Raw genomic sequence first — 12715 nt, 5'->3', positions numbered from 1 at the left:
TTGTATGTATGTATGTATGTATGTATGTATGTATGTATGTATGTATGTATGTATGTATGTATGTATGTATGTATGTATGTGTGTATGTGTGTATGTATGAATGTGTATGCATGTATGTATATAGGCATATACGTTCGTACGCATAGGTCCATCTATCCGTACTGCAACGTTAGCGTACGTCGAAATGTTGTTTCGATCAACTTTCGTAAATAAGTAAATAACTATTTTCATCTAAATCTTACTCCTCTTCATCATCAGCATCCTCTTCATCATCATCTTTTTCTTCCTCTTCATCATCAGCATCCTCTTCCTCTTCATCTTCTTCTTCCGTCTCGTCGTGTAATGAATGTACTAACGCGGTTTCTTACCTATTTATTCTCAATTACGTCACAGACCTCCTACTGATGCTTTCGTCATTTTTCATACGTCACCACGAAAACTACAACAACAACGCCATCTACAACTACATCAACAACAACAGCAACAAAAAGTGTAGCTATTGCTACTGCTGCTGCGATTGACTATTTTTCCAAAAAACAACGACAACATAAGAAACAAGAACAACAAAAGCAACAACAACAACAACGACAACTAAACATCTACTACTACTACTGGTACAACAATAGCAACAACAACGGAAATTCTATCACATCAGCAACAAAACTAACTACAGCAGCAACAACAATATCATTACTATTACTACCACTACTGTTGCTGCCGCTACTGCTGCTGCTGCTACTACTACTACCATTACTACTACTACTACTGCTGCTGCTGCTGCTACGATTACTTCTATCACAAACTACGACAACATAATAACAATACCATTTATGCATTCGTCTATATTCCAACGCATGCACTTGTGTAGATCTTGAATTTTTTCTTCTTCGGAGGTTGACAATGTTTTGCAGATAATTAAATATGTGTATTGTACGTACGGTACATACTTTAGGAATTTATAAATAAAAATGCCTGTACAAAAATTCACTTCAAAGTGAATTAATTGATAATTTAACAAATAAATAGATAGCTGGTGAGTTGGAAGGAAATAGCTAAAAATTTGAAAATTAACTTCAATCAATCAACCAACCAATTAAACATTAATCCACCAACCAACCAGCTAACCAGCTAACCAACCGACCGACTGATCCAACCAACTAATAATCGATTCAATGATGAATAAACTACAAATGAGCTAAATAAATAAAGAAAATTGCGCCAAAACAATTTTCAAAAGATAAAACTTGAAAAAAAATTTCGGAAACTTTACAAATGGGCAAAATGCAACCGACCGAATGCGGATCACGGACACTGGGATATCTCTCTCTTGTATTCGGATTGGTGGCTACAGGTACCCTCTTGCTGGCCGTCTCCACGGATTTCTGGCTCTACGCTACAGAATGGGTTAGTGGGAAAATGGAATTGATTTGTTGTTGTTGTTTTTCTATTATGCCATCTATTTTACCGTTTTTCCGTCAATTCATTCAATAATGCATTAATTAATTCACTCATTCATTCATTCATTTGTACATCAAACCGTCTGTGCGTCTATTTATTCACATATTCATACACTCGTTCGTTCATAGATTCATCGCTCTAATTATCTATCCATCCATTTATCTATCCAATCAATCATTCATTCCTTCAGTCATCAATTCATTCATCCATCCGTCCGTTCGTTCATTCATTCATCTATCTATCTATCTATCATAATTCCATCTTTCGTTCATTGTGACGTAATCATAGGTTCTTGAACATGTGACCCAACTCATCATTGGTTAATTTCGTGTGCCGATCATTCATCAATCATTTTGGTCTCTATATACAATATACATACATACATACATACATACATACATACATACATACATACATACATACATACATACATACATACATACATACATACATACATACATACATACATACATACATACATCACAGAAAATGTTTCATGGAATTCTCACCTACAAACTATCTCAGACAAAATCAACAAACTCACAGGCATCTTCTACAAAATCAAATATAAACTCTGCTCTTCGCACGTTTTATTACACATTCATCTACCCTTATCTAACCTACTGCATCACACTATGGGGAAATAGTCCAAAAAGCCACCTGAATAACCTAATACTTTCCCAAAAAAGATCAATACGTTTAATTTTTAACCTCAAACCCGATTCTCATACTAAACCCTTCTTCCTAGCAAAAAAAATTTTACCAGTTAACTTCATCTGTCTTTACTACTCTGCTTTATTCGTTTTTAAATTTATCAACAATCTTCTCCCACCCCACTTTATCAACTTCTACACATTAAGTAACTCCGTTCAATCTACAACCACTAGACACACCCCTCTCTTCTATATTTACAAAACTCGCCTCAAATTAATCCAGACAAGCATAAAAATAACAGGTCCTAAAATTTGGACAGAACTTGTACCTCCCCATCTAAGAGCCATCATAAACCTACAACATTTCAAGTCAAAATTCCGTGCTTTTTTATTGACACTGCATCTCGACTCCACCACCTAATATTATATTAAGAATACGTTAGAACAAATGATGCGGATGAATGGTCTTTATGAATGGTTAAACATTTATGTGTTTATATATGTACTGAGCGAACAATTACATAGTTATATGTCTATATATGTATGACACGAACATTTACTTATTTATCTTCAATTATCTTTTTGCTTCAGTTATTTTCCTTATTTTATTTCATTAACTATTCATGTATCTACCTGCAGTGGCCACCACAAGACAAACAGTCTTATTCGGTCTCCGCATACTCAACTTCATAACTTTTATTCACTTATTTGATATGTTATTGATTATGAATAAAACTCTGAAAATGAAAATGAAATACATACATACATACATACATACATACATACATACATACATACATACATACATACATACATACATACATACAAACATACATACATACATCCATACATACGTAATTACTTTTTTTTACAACAAAAGTTTTACAATGTATGCCCAGAAAACTCCTCTCTTATTTTTCCCATTTTATTTTGCTACTACTACTACAATTACTGCTACTTCTGCTACTACTATTACAAATACAACTAATGTTATTATTTCTACAACGACAACAACAACAATAAAACTAACAACAACATCAACAACAGCATCAACAACAGCATCATCAACAACAACAATAACATCAACTACAACAACAGCATCAACAACAACAACAATAACATCAACTACAAAAACAGCATCAACAACAACAACACAACCACCACCAACAACAGCATCAACAGCAACAACTAGAGCTTTTATTTTATCTCTCTCCCATTAGATAGATCCAATGATAGTTCCGAGCGATGAGGATTACATTGACAGCAGTAGCAGCAGCAGCAGTAACAACAGCAACGACATCAACAACACCAATTCACAGTCATCTGATCCGGATCCGTACTACACCGCGAATGCAGAGGCAGAAGATGAGAATAGTGAAGATGATGAGAAGTACCAGGACAAAACGGAATTTGATGGGAGTAAGTTTCTCGTTAAAGTCAACGTGCATTCCGGACTCTGGCGGTCCTGTGTTATGGGATCAGAAGGTTTTTTTTTTCGTCAATTAATTTCTTTTTATTTTTGTATTAATTCTAAATTTTTTAATTATTAAATTATATAAATGTAGAGATCAAATGAATCAAATCATGTTAATTAATTAAGTAGATTAATAAACTAATTAACATGGTAAACTAATTAATTAATTTCTTTATTTGTCGATATTATTTATTTATTACTCATTTGCAGACCAAATATATGACGATGGCATAACCTTCCACTGCACGAATATCGAATACTTCGGGCAAGATACCGACAGAACCGAAACCACGCATGCTATAAACAGTAAGTGGACGTCACTCGTCTTTAATGATGACGTAATTACATCTCTTCCCTCATCCATCCGAAAATCATTTCTTCATTCATTCACTCATTCGTTCGTTCGTTTGATTTCGCTCATTCAATCAACACTCACTCATTCATTCATACCTACAAAATCAGTTTCATTTACGCATGGTATGCTGTGTACGAGGGCACAAATACGCTTAAACACATATACTGCACACACATACAACACACATATAACGTACACATACACACACACATACACATACACACACATACAACACACACACACATACACATACACATACACGAACGTATACAAACGTATGCACATTAACACAGAATCATAGCGTGATTACGTAAAAAATAACAAACATTCACGTTCTATAAAATGGAAGTTACAAATAATGACATGAAAAATCGTCTGACATTTTGATATTTATCAATCTATCACAGCAGTCATCAAAGTTTATTCGCAATCCTCTTTATTCAAAAGAGGCGAAAGTTGATAATGAAAATTTTGAAATTTGTCCCAAGACTACAAACACAATTATATACATACGTACGTTGTACTACGCACGCAAACACACACACGCACGCACACACACACACACACGCACACACACACAAGGAGCCATAAGGAAAGCAGCACCAGTCATAACAGGAAGTTTACTTATTATGGTTGTCGCCCTGTCGCTAAGCATTCTCGGCAGCAACCGCCGTGACGTCAGATCTCTACTTGCGGCCATTCTTTACATAACTTCCGGTAAAGATAATTAGTTTGAATTTTATGAATATGTGTTAAAAATAAATAATTTTAATTTTTTTTAAATATTTCTACGGATGAATTTCAATGCTGTTTTAGTTGGTGCAGCGGACGTTTATGAAAAAGTTAAAAAAATAAAATGATTTATTCTGTCCAGTTTTCTAAGTTCATTTCATTCTTATGTTAACGCCTTTACTAACTTGAGTATTATTTTTCAAATCTCTGTAGCCCTGTCGCTTGCACTCGGAGTCATCTTGTACATCTCTGCCGTGAACGACGAAGTGTCGCACAGAAGAAAATCGATAACCGGTGAGAGAGATGGCTTTCTGTATCGGTACGGATGGGCGTTCTTCTTCAACGGCATCTCCTTCATCGCCAGCATGATAGCGGCCGTCAACAATATTTCACTCTACCTTCTCAGGCCGGCGAGTCCACAGCAGTCGGCAGAAGGGTCAAACCACGTCGGTAACATTCCGTCGAGTCGGAGCAGGATCATGATCAATTCGATGTCGGAGTCTCACGCCTTGTTCGAGCACGATAAAGAGAGCACGATCATGGATAAGGATTCGGTAGGTAACTGCCTACCGACGATTCCGACAGAGCATTACAAATCGACGCATCCTAACGAACTCTTTATAGAACACAAAATCACCAACATCACCACTCCTGTTTGAATATGCTGCCTCCAATGACACTGCGACCAGTTCCAATTCAACCGAGGAAGAAATGATCATTTTGATGTCATCTACATTTTATTTCGTAACTTCCGAATTCAGACATTCGAACATTGAAGCGGTTAAACCTGGAAAACATTAAATAGAATACGAATGGTACCGGGGACGCCATTATGCCTTGGTTTTTGTAGCTAATACGACGCGTCAACAACCGCTATCGCTACCACAAGTACCACTGCTATCACACATTCTTCATTTTTAAACTTTTTAAACACCCTATACGTCAAACTTTGATTAGTTAACTGGCTAGCGTGAGATGAAACGATTTTATGTACAACACTGCTGCACTACAACGTTCCTAATTGTAGCCAAGTTTATTAGAATACATACACACGCGCGCGCACACACACACACACACGGTCACACACACACATAATATATGTAAATGCGTTTTACATGTCACCAGGCTTCATTGTTTTATCACCTGATACAATTTTTTTTCATTTAAAATATTTTTAGAAGTATTTAAGTAAAAATAAACTAAAACATCATGATGATAACTTTAATTTCACAAAGTTTTTTCTGTTTTTAATTCATTCCACTTTTATTCTTTTTTCAATGGTGATTTAATTGATTTTAGCTGTTTTATGTCATTGGAAATTAACTCGAATAGCGTCACGTCGTTTTTGAATGGACCATCTCGTGTGATCTGCAAACTTGTCAGGCCTGCCAGAACTTTAAAATTATGAAAATAAAACACTTTAATCCAATTCTTAAAAATATTTGCTGACTAAAACACAAAATAAACAAAATATATGAAATTACAAAAAAGAAATCAGTCTAACCAATAGATAATAAAAACCCTTGTGCGAAGTACATATACCTCGTTGCACCATGGTATTTGTGGTAATTTTTCCTTATTAAGTATATGACCAGTGACGTACCTATGCCAGTGGTTAGAATGCCGGTGTAACGACAACTGCTGCATCTAAAGATGAAAATTAATCAAATAATTAAACATTACTAATTCTAAAATCTTCAGTTGCTTAGTACTAGAAGCACTTAATCTGTTTTTTATATACTTTATTTTATTCATAAGGTAAATAATTAGATGAGATAAAAGCTAGACTAGAGCTAGACAGCTCTAAAAGTCAAGTATATCAATTCTATATTATTATAGTTATCACTCAGTAAAAAAAAACAATATTGAATGACTATTCATTATCAGTTTAGCAAACAAATTTAGTTTTTAGCAATATTTAAAAATAAATTAGCAACAGTTAGGAAGTTAGATCACTTTTCTTTTTCATTCTCAGTTGTTGTTGATGTCATTGAGGTAGAGGTAGAAGAGATATTCGTATCTATAGTTGTAGAAATTTCATCTTTTGATTCAATTTTTTGAAATTTCGATAGAAAAGATTCAATATATTCCGATATTTTACCCATAATAATCTGTTGGTTTCCGTTTGTCTGATTTTTAACGTTTATTCGGCTTCGTTTACATCGGAAAAAATTTATTTCAAAGTGATATTAAAATTTTAAAAGTTAATCTAACTTTAACGGGTCGGAGTAAGCCAACAATCCAAAAAAATCAATTAGCCATTGAATTGCGAGTGCTGAAAAATTTGATAAATTATTGATAAAAAAAAAGCCAATATTGAGGTAAACTTTTAGTAGATAAATTTTTTTATAAAAATATTTATTTTAAAAGTTTAATAAAATAAACAAAAAAGTATAAATTCACCATTTTTAGAACAATTTGATGCCGCTTTTAATCAATTTAAAAAAAAAAATTTACTTTTAAGCGCAGCATATATCCTCTAAGTTTTCCCTATCCATCAGCAACAAATACTTTTGATTAAGGGGAGACGTTATTCGATTCAAATTTGCAAAATTTATATTTTTTTAAATTAAATAAATTTGACGCACATAAAAATGAGTAATTTCTATCCTCAAAATCCTCCGTACGGGCAAGGAAACGCAAATAGTCCTTTCATGGCTGCAGTTGGGATTTTTTTTTTTAATTTTTTTATATATAATTAATAATTATGAATAAATGATATGGTAATTATTAATATTTTTAATTAATTAAATGTTATTATTGTTAAACAGATAATTTTTTTGATAACTTAATTTAAACTTTTTTTACATAAAATTCAAAACTCAGGGTGCAACAGTTACAATGCCAGAACCATTTTCTGGGGGAGCCTTCCCAACTTATCCTGTTGGCGGACAGCCGGTAATACCCATTCACTCTTACATTAAATAAACAATCATCTGTAAACAATTTCAAGATAATTTTTCATTTTTTAAATTTCAGCCCTCCGCTCCACCACCTTCAGGCTACAACATGAATCCAGGGCAGTATCCTCCCCAGAATCCAGGACAATATCCTCCTCAGAATCCAGGACAGTATCCTCCACAGGCACCTGGACAGTATCCCCCACAAGTACCTGGTGGGCAGTACCCTCCCCAAGCACCTGGTGGGCAGTACCCTCCCCAAGCACCTAGTGGGCAGTACCCACCCCAAGCACCTGGACAATACCCTCTCCAGAATCCAGGTGGATATCCTTCCCAGAATCCAGGTGGTTACCCACCTCAAAATCCGGGTGGTTATCCCCCTCAAAATCCTGGCCAATATCCGCCGCAAAATCCTGGGTCTTATCCCCCGCAAAATCCTGGATCTTACCCCCCTCAAAATCCCGGATCTTACCCTCCTCAAAATCCCGGATCTTATCCTCCTCAGAATCCCGGATCTTATCCTCCTCAGAATCCGCCACCACAAAATCCTAATCAGTATGTTCGCTTTTAGGTCGTTGCAATGAGCTCATGACAGTTGGCATACGGTTGCGGTCCATTTTTTGCCTATCTTCGACAAATTGCGTCTGATTTACATTTGTTATTGTAAACATTTTCTTCTCATCACGATCACATAATTTGCTTAATAAGTTTTTTTTTTGTTAAAATTTCGAGTTGCTTTTATTCTCTATGTTAGCTGGCGTTGATATTTTATCCTAAATAAATACATACGTGTGTAAATAGGTTGTGTTAAATTTAAGTACATTATAATAAATGTAGATTTAATTGAGCTTAGGTGAACAATTGATTAAGCGCTGTTGAACACCGCGTAAATAGCGCTTCACAAACGATTGATTAATTGATTGATTGATAGGTAGGTGGCGTCTTCTTCATTTTTAAAAATGTTTTCATCAATATCTGACGTATCGAAACTTAACATCGATAAAGAAAGAAATTTAGAAATTTCAAAAATTTTGATGTCATAAAATCAGTACAACATCAACACTTGGATACCGGTCAAGGATTGCAGCGTCAACACAAAATACATGCACTGTGTATTTATAACGATACCCTCTAAATAATATACCACTAAGGTAAGCTACTACATGATACTATTTTGATACAATGCACCATAAAGGTGTGACTTATTTCCTATACCTTATTTTCGCGTAATGATAAGTGCCAGGCGCGTTTGACAAGTGCACGACCTACGCATACGTACGTTGCACAACTTGCGTACATACGCTAACAAATGAAGCGTTTATTCCGAAATCAGACTAGCAGTGAAAATCTGGTGAAGTTTCTTCGCAAAAATTGATTTGATCAACAAGACATAATTTAACACCAATTTCAATTATATGGAAAAATAAAGGGAAACGAAAAATAGAAGGTGTAATACAGGTAGCCTGACTTGCTGGAACGCCAAGAAAATGCACAATGACAGCAACGAAGCGTTATGCATATTTAGAATCATGCAATGCTAAGTGAAGATGAGTTTGCATTTGAATCAGGTCAGTGTGACATGACAGCAATTAATAGACACGTTGTTATAAAGGAAATTTTATTTTAAACAGAATTTGTTGCTTCAGTTCATTTAAAATGTTTTTTTAATTTAGATTATTGTTTCAAAAATATAAAATTTTGAATTCTATGTGGATTTTAAATTCAATATTCTGGCCACGAAGTAAATTGTTATTTAAATTTGGAAGAAATGTTCTGTTAAGTTTCACTAAACACTGATGAATGTACGATATTATCACGTATATTGATGCTAAAGAATAATTCATATTATCGTCATCATCATCATTCCAATCATCATCAACATCCTCATTCTTTATCATCGTCGTCATCTGCATTGTCTCAATAGCCAAGGCGTGAATGGACAGACATTTGTGACAGCGTCCACTCGTTTCGTCACGTGACCTGCAATCTTGACCATCGTCGTCATCTTCTTCGTCATCGTGTTATATATTTATAAAGGAGCTAACAGTGTTGTTCATTCCATGTTCGTGTATCTTCCATAACTGCTGTTGCATCATTGGCATTGCCATCATCCTCTTTGAAGAACCGTTGCTATCATAATCATTATCGTCGTCGTCATCATCATCATTGTCGTCGTCATCGTCATCACCATCATCATCGTCGTCATCATCATCGGTATTATCAGCGACGGAGAATATTGTGTAACAATCAAATGCGTACAGCGATTTAGGTGCACACACGCGCACACGCACACACACGCGCACACACATGTACACACATGTACACACACGTACCACGTACACGGTCTATTGTTAATTTATCGTCGCCATGGCAACAGGAATTTTTCTCATTACATTCGCCAGGGCTCCTCTTATGATTTTCGTTATTATCGTTTATTTATTTCTGTTATATTTGTTCGTTCTTGGCTTGGTGATTCATTCATTCACTCGTTCATTCTTCTGTTCGTTCATTTACTCGTTGGTTGGTAGGTTGGTTCGCTCGTTCGTTCGTTTGCTCAATTTCCTGTTCGTTCGTTTGCTCAATTACCTTTTCGTTCGTTTTTAAGTTCCTTCCTTCCTCGGTTCGTTTGAATTTGAATTATTTTTCATTAATCTTTCATTTATTTGTTCGTTTGTCCTTTTGTTCATACGTTGGTTCTTCCGTTCATCTATTCTTTCGTTCGGTTCTTCGCTCCATAGCTTTTTCAGTCTTTATAAACTTCATTGCCTTCATTTAATCTTCGAACTGACCGCTCCTTCGTCCATTAGTTATTTAGTTATTGTCTCGCTTGTGAACGTTAAAATTAGAAGGTTGACCACGATGATAATGATGATGATGATGACATTAAAAAGATGACGACGATGATGAAGATGAGGATGGCTGCAACTGCAACACATTAGTGTGGCAATAAGTAACTCACCAGCACAAATAAACAGAAACAAGCAAATGGAACTGAACACACCCTCACACACACACCCTCACACACACGCGCGCACACACACACAAGCAGGCACATATCAACTGGTCAGTTGTTTTATTAAACGCCTCATTTCGTTTATTAACAAGGTGGCACGGAGATCATCTATAATAGCAGCAGGTCATTTTTAAACGTATGTGTGTGCGTGTGCGTAAACATGTGTGTGAGCGTGCATATATGCGTGTGAGCGTGCATTTATGTGTGTATGTGAGTGTCTTCATATGTACGTGTGTACCTTATTTTTAAAATGAAATAGTAAGATGTTTCATAAAAATTCACACATGCACGAGGCAACTGTTTGTAATAGCAACAAGTCGGCTTTGAGTTGGAGGACAAAATGCCAAACACAGTTTCAATGAAACTACGTGGCATCTGGTTGACGAAAAGGATAAGGTCGTAGCAAGGAGAAGAAGGAGGTTCAAGCTGGCGGTGGAGGCTCAGAAATTTGAAACTGTTGGTTCTACCTATCGACAAAATTGCTACTACAGGGTTGAATTCTTTTGTTCGTGAGACCAAATGGCGAGATACAATCGTCGTTTCGCAACGAGTCAGTTCACTTTCTTAAAATTTACGTACGTGCCTGCCTGGGCAGAGCACAAATATTAATTAATTCGCTGATTGTTTTTCAAATTATCACTAACTGATTTCATATTATTTCCAATTTATATTTTCTAGCAGCTCCAGCAAAACGTAACGATCAGATAAATTTTAAATGTATGTTTGTATTTATTTGACAGTAGAATGAAAACAAATAAAATAATAATGCGTTTTTGTGTGAAAGTGAATATATACATATGCAACACATACAGAACAACTGTTTATAAACACGTTTGACGGTACGACACATACACATACACATTTGCGCAAGGGTTGATCGTCTGCTGATTGCCTCACCATGAGTTCTGCAAAATGGTATTTCTGTTGACGTCTGGCTCAACGAATGACGTCATCTTGCTAAACGTGGTATTTGTGTCAGGTCTCGCTTTCTTGTACTCGCTTGACAAAGTGCTGTTGCAGATTTTGTTGCTGGCGTTGTTGATGTTGTTGAAATAATCAACGTAGCCAACGTTGTTAGCATTGTTGCAACTCATCAAATTGTTGCCGGTGTTGTTGCCGCTGTTATAACTCTTGCTCCCGTAACATAAGTTGACGTTTTTATTGAAATACTTACAGTTGTTATCGTCGTACAGATCGCCAGTCGGATAGAAGTAGCCGTTAACAGCAGATGCAGCAGCTGCATCCCCTTGCGTGTAGGACCGAATCGGTATGATGTTCGGTACCGGCGAAACATCGAAACCGAATCCAGGATTGCCTGCCTGTAGATCAAAGCCGAACGTGTTATTATTAGCTGAGTAGTCAAAGTTGAATGTCGGTATCGGAGCGATGGCAAACTCTTCGGTAAAACTGCGTCGTCTGACAACGCCAAATGTCGGTAAACCGGCGAACCGACAACTTGCCGCTATCTTGGCCAGTGCAGGTTGGGGCGGATACTTGGTGTAGTTTCGTTGTTGTTGCTGTAGAATGCTATTGTTGTTGTTGTTGATGATGATGTTATTGCTGTTGATGTTTTGAGGTGATAAATTGTAATAGAAATTTGTGTTGTTGTTGTTTTGTAGTTGGCTGAAGTGTTGTTTCGTTGTTGAGCAGTTGAGTTTGTCGACCTGGCAGTCGAAATGTTGTTGTTGTTGTTTGTCGTAGCAGCATGATTTTAATCGGCTGTTATCGTTGTTGTGGTTGTTGCTGGTACATGAGTGAGAATAAAACCTTGGCAATAAAAGGTAACATAATTTTTAACTTTTAATTTTTATATTTCCACAAAACTTTTCAACCATATTTAAAAAACAAAATATCTTTACAATTTTTACAGACTTAAATTTTAATTGAAATCAAAAAACTAAATAAGCGAACCCGCCGTAGCACAGGCGACACTTTACGTCATCTATGGCAACGAGTTCATTTCCGGTTTTTGATGAAGTATTCTCGTCTGCTTGTTTGTCACTTGTGACGTAATTTGTGACGTTTTTATTGTTGTTGATGACATTGCTGCCATTGTTAACGTTGTCGTTGTTGGTTGTGGTGCAGTTATTAGTTGTGTTGTTGTCTATGTTGCTGTTGTCTATGTTGTTG

General features: G+C 35.9%; 4 protein-coding genes across 4 annotated transcripts in view; 3 read left to right on the top strand and 1 right to left on the bottom strand.

Moving 5' to 3' along the window:
* Window positions 1–1272: 1272 nt before the first annotated feature.
* On the top strand, window positions 1273–2532 carry HELRODRAFT_166387 (hypothetical protein; the record flags this gene model as incomplete). Its single annotated transcript, XM_009033321.1, has 2 exons — window positions 1273–1404; window positions 1945–2532. The coding sequence occupies 2 exons, from the start codon at window positions 1273–1275 to the stop codon at window positions 2530–2532; spliced, it is 720 nt and encodes a 239-aa protein (XP_009031569.1).
* Window positions 2533–3340: 808 nt separating this feature from the next.
* On the top strand, window positions 3341–5473 carry HELRODRAFT_166386 (hypothetical protein; the record flags this gene model as incomplete). The annotated part of the gene is made up of 5 exons (XM_009033320.1): window positions 3341–3596; window positions 3796–3891; window positions 4523–4657; window positions 4886–5226; window positions 5297–5473. 5 exons carry the CDS (start codon window positions 3341–3343, stop codon window positions 5471–5473), a joined length of 1005 nt encoding a protein of 334 aa, XP_009031568.1.
* Window positions 5474–7138: 1665 nt separating this feature from the next.
* On the top strand, window positions 7139–8370 carry HELRODRAFT_189948 (hypothetical protein). The gene is made up of 3 exons (XM_009033319.1): window positions 7139–7335; window positions 7499–7570; window positions 7652–8370. The coding sequence occupies exons 1-3, from the start codon at window positions 7267–7269 to the stop codon at window positions 8141–8143; spliced, it is 633 nt and encodes a 210-aa protein (XP_009031567.1). The 5' UTR covers window positions 7139–7266; the 3' UTR covers window positions 8144–8370.
* Window positions 8371–11291: 2921 nt separating this feature from the next.
* HELRODRAFT_189947 (hypothetical protein) overlaps window positions 11292–12715 on the bottom strand; it is a gene marked incomplete at its 5' end in the record, with an annotated part of 2219 nt that continues 795 nt past the window's right edge. Inside the window, 2 exons of the mRNA XM_009033318.1 lie at window positions 11292–12352; window positions 12497–12631. Of these exons, the coding sequence (XP_009031566.1) occupies window positions 11479–12352; window positions 12497–12631 (1009 nt within the window). The 3' untranslated portion in view covers window positions 11292–11478. The remainder of the gene's footprint in view (window positions 12353–12496; window positions 12632–12715) is intronic.

This window comes from Helobdella robusta (assembly GCF_000326865.2).
Source record: "Helobdella robusta unplaced genomic scaffold HELROscaffold_9, whole genome shotgun sequence".
NCBI lineage: Eukaryota > Metazoa > Annelida > Clitellata > Rhynchobdellida > Glossiphoniidae > Helobdella > Helobdella robusta.
This window is presented reverse-complemented; position numbering and strand designations above follow the sequence as displayed.

Excerpts from the sequence above, each read along its gene's own strand:
- HELRODRAFT_189948 (XM_009033319.1), top strand. The coding sequence starts at position 7,267 with ATGAGTAATTTCTATCCTCAAAATCCTCCGTACGGGCAAGGAAACGCA. Across the intron at positions 7,336-7,498 it reads ATAGTCCTTTCATGGCTGCA|GGTGCAACAGTTACAATGCC; the intron begins GTTGGGATTTTT and ends TTCAAAACTCAG. Across the intron at positions 7,571-7,651 it reads ATCCTGTTGGCGGACAGCCG|CCCTCCGCTCCACCACCTTC; the intron begins GTAATACCCATT and ends TTTAAATTTCAG.